At 36.0% G+C, this 1,565-nt stretch overlaps 1 protein-coding gene across 1 annotated transcript in view; it reads left to right on the top strand.

The window, feature by feature from the left end:
* Nucleotides 1–1,565, top strand: part of LOC107703317 (MICAL-like protein 2) — a 14,812-nt gene that overhangs the window by 3,256 nt on the left and 9,991 nt on the right. The window contains exon 3 of the mRNA XM_016505907.1: nucleotides 928–1,256. Coding sequence (XP_016361393.1) covers nucleotides 928–1,256 — 329 coding nt within the window. The remainder of the gene's footprint in view (nucleotides 1–927; nucleotides 1,257–1,565) is intronic.

Genomic DNA, 1,565 nt, shown 5'->3' with positions numbered 1-1,565 from the left:
TATTCGGCCAATCACAACGCACTGGATAGCTGGCCAATCACAGCACACCTCGCTTTTTCAGACCGATGAGCTTTGTAAAAATCGACGCGTCTCAAAAAGGCGGGGCATAGAGGAGAAACAATGTACAGTATGTGGAAAATAATGTTTTTTTTTTTTAAACTTTAAACCGCATAAACGCATTTCATTACACAAAATACACAAAATGTTTTTTTTTTAGCAGCATCATATGACCCCTTTAAATGTGCTGCATTATTTTGCTCATTGCGCCCTCCTGTGGCCTTGGGAGACAAGACAAAAGTTTCCTTAAAACCTATTTAATCTGCATATAAAACATTAGAAATTAGATTTTTTTTTTTATTTTGTTTGGTTGTTAAAACAAAAAAATTGTTGTTTGTATCAATAAATTGTTCATTGAAAAATGCAGTGGTTAAATTTAAGCTTTTTTTCTGCCGGCTATGGTTGCTAGAATAATAATATAGAAAAAAAAATGTATACATTTTGCAAAACCTGTATGTTTTACAAGTTAAAACTGTCATTTTAACTAAATTAAAAAATATTTTAATCTGGTAAATCCAACAGTCCTTTTTTGCGGAGTTGGTTTGCTAGTAAAATCTGGTTTTGTAACTTTACAGGATAGTTCACCCAAAAAATAACATTTGTCATTTACTCATCCTCATGTGGTTCCAAACCGGAGTTTGTGCTTAACAGAAGAACAAAAGATATTTTGAAAAATGTTGGTAACCAGACAGTTGATGGTAGCCATTGACTTCCATAGTATTTTTTTCTGTACTATGGAAGTCGATGGCTACTGTCAACTTTGCATAGTGTGCACATGCTGTATACTGCAGAAATGTTGGTGTGACTGATTTATCTAATGTATTCGTATATCTTAGTCTTTCTTCTCAATGGCTTTTTTTTTTTCCTCAGTCGGGGGAGTAGGCGGTATCAAGCGGCACGCTGAGGTCTCAAAGGAGGTGCCATCAGAGAAGAAGAATCTGCCTGTGGTTGCCAAAGACCACAGTCTTAAAACAAATACAGAGAACCGTCCTCCTCAAACTGAAATGCCAAAAAATATCCGAGACAACCATCCTCCATCTCTTAACATCCAGAAAAGTGATCCAGAGAAGCACATTGTAGCTGCTCCAGCTCGGCAGACTGTCACGGACTGGCAGAAATCTCCAGGGCCGAAATTTGTGCCGGCGCCCATCACGCCACTCGGAGCGAGATCTCCACAACCACACGGAGATGCTGAGAAGGTGTCAATTCGGCTTTCCCTTGATTATTCAGCTTCAGAAGTAGGGTTGCAAAAAGGTGGAAAATTTCCACTAAATTTCGGAAATATTCCAGAAATTTGGGAAACTTGCCAGAATTGAACTTATTCCAGGGATTTTTGTAAAGTTTCCAGAAATTTTGAAACCCTACTTCAGAGTGATTTGGTCTAATCCTAGTTATAAAAATTAATGATTCAGTTATGGTTTGGAAACTGATTTTAAAATTAATTTGTCTAATTTATATTTAAATTATCTATTTTATATATTTAATTTGTTTGTTTTTTTCGTTTGTAT

This window comes from Sinocyclocheilus anshuiensis, unplaced genomic scaffold (assembly GCF_001515605.1).
Source record: "Sinocyclocheilus anshuiensis isolate Anshui unplaced genomic scaffold, SAMN03320099.WGS_v1.1 scaffold58, whole genome shotgun sequence".
Taxonomy (NCBI): Eukaryota; Metazoa; Chordata; class Actinopteri; order Cypriniformes; family Cyprinidae; genus Sinocyclocheilus; species Sinocyclocheilus anshuiensis.
This window is presented reverse-complemented; position numbering and strand designations above follow the sequence as displayed.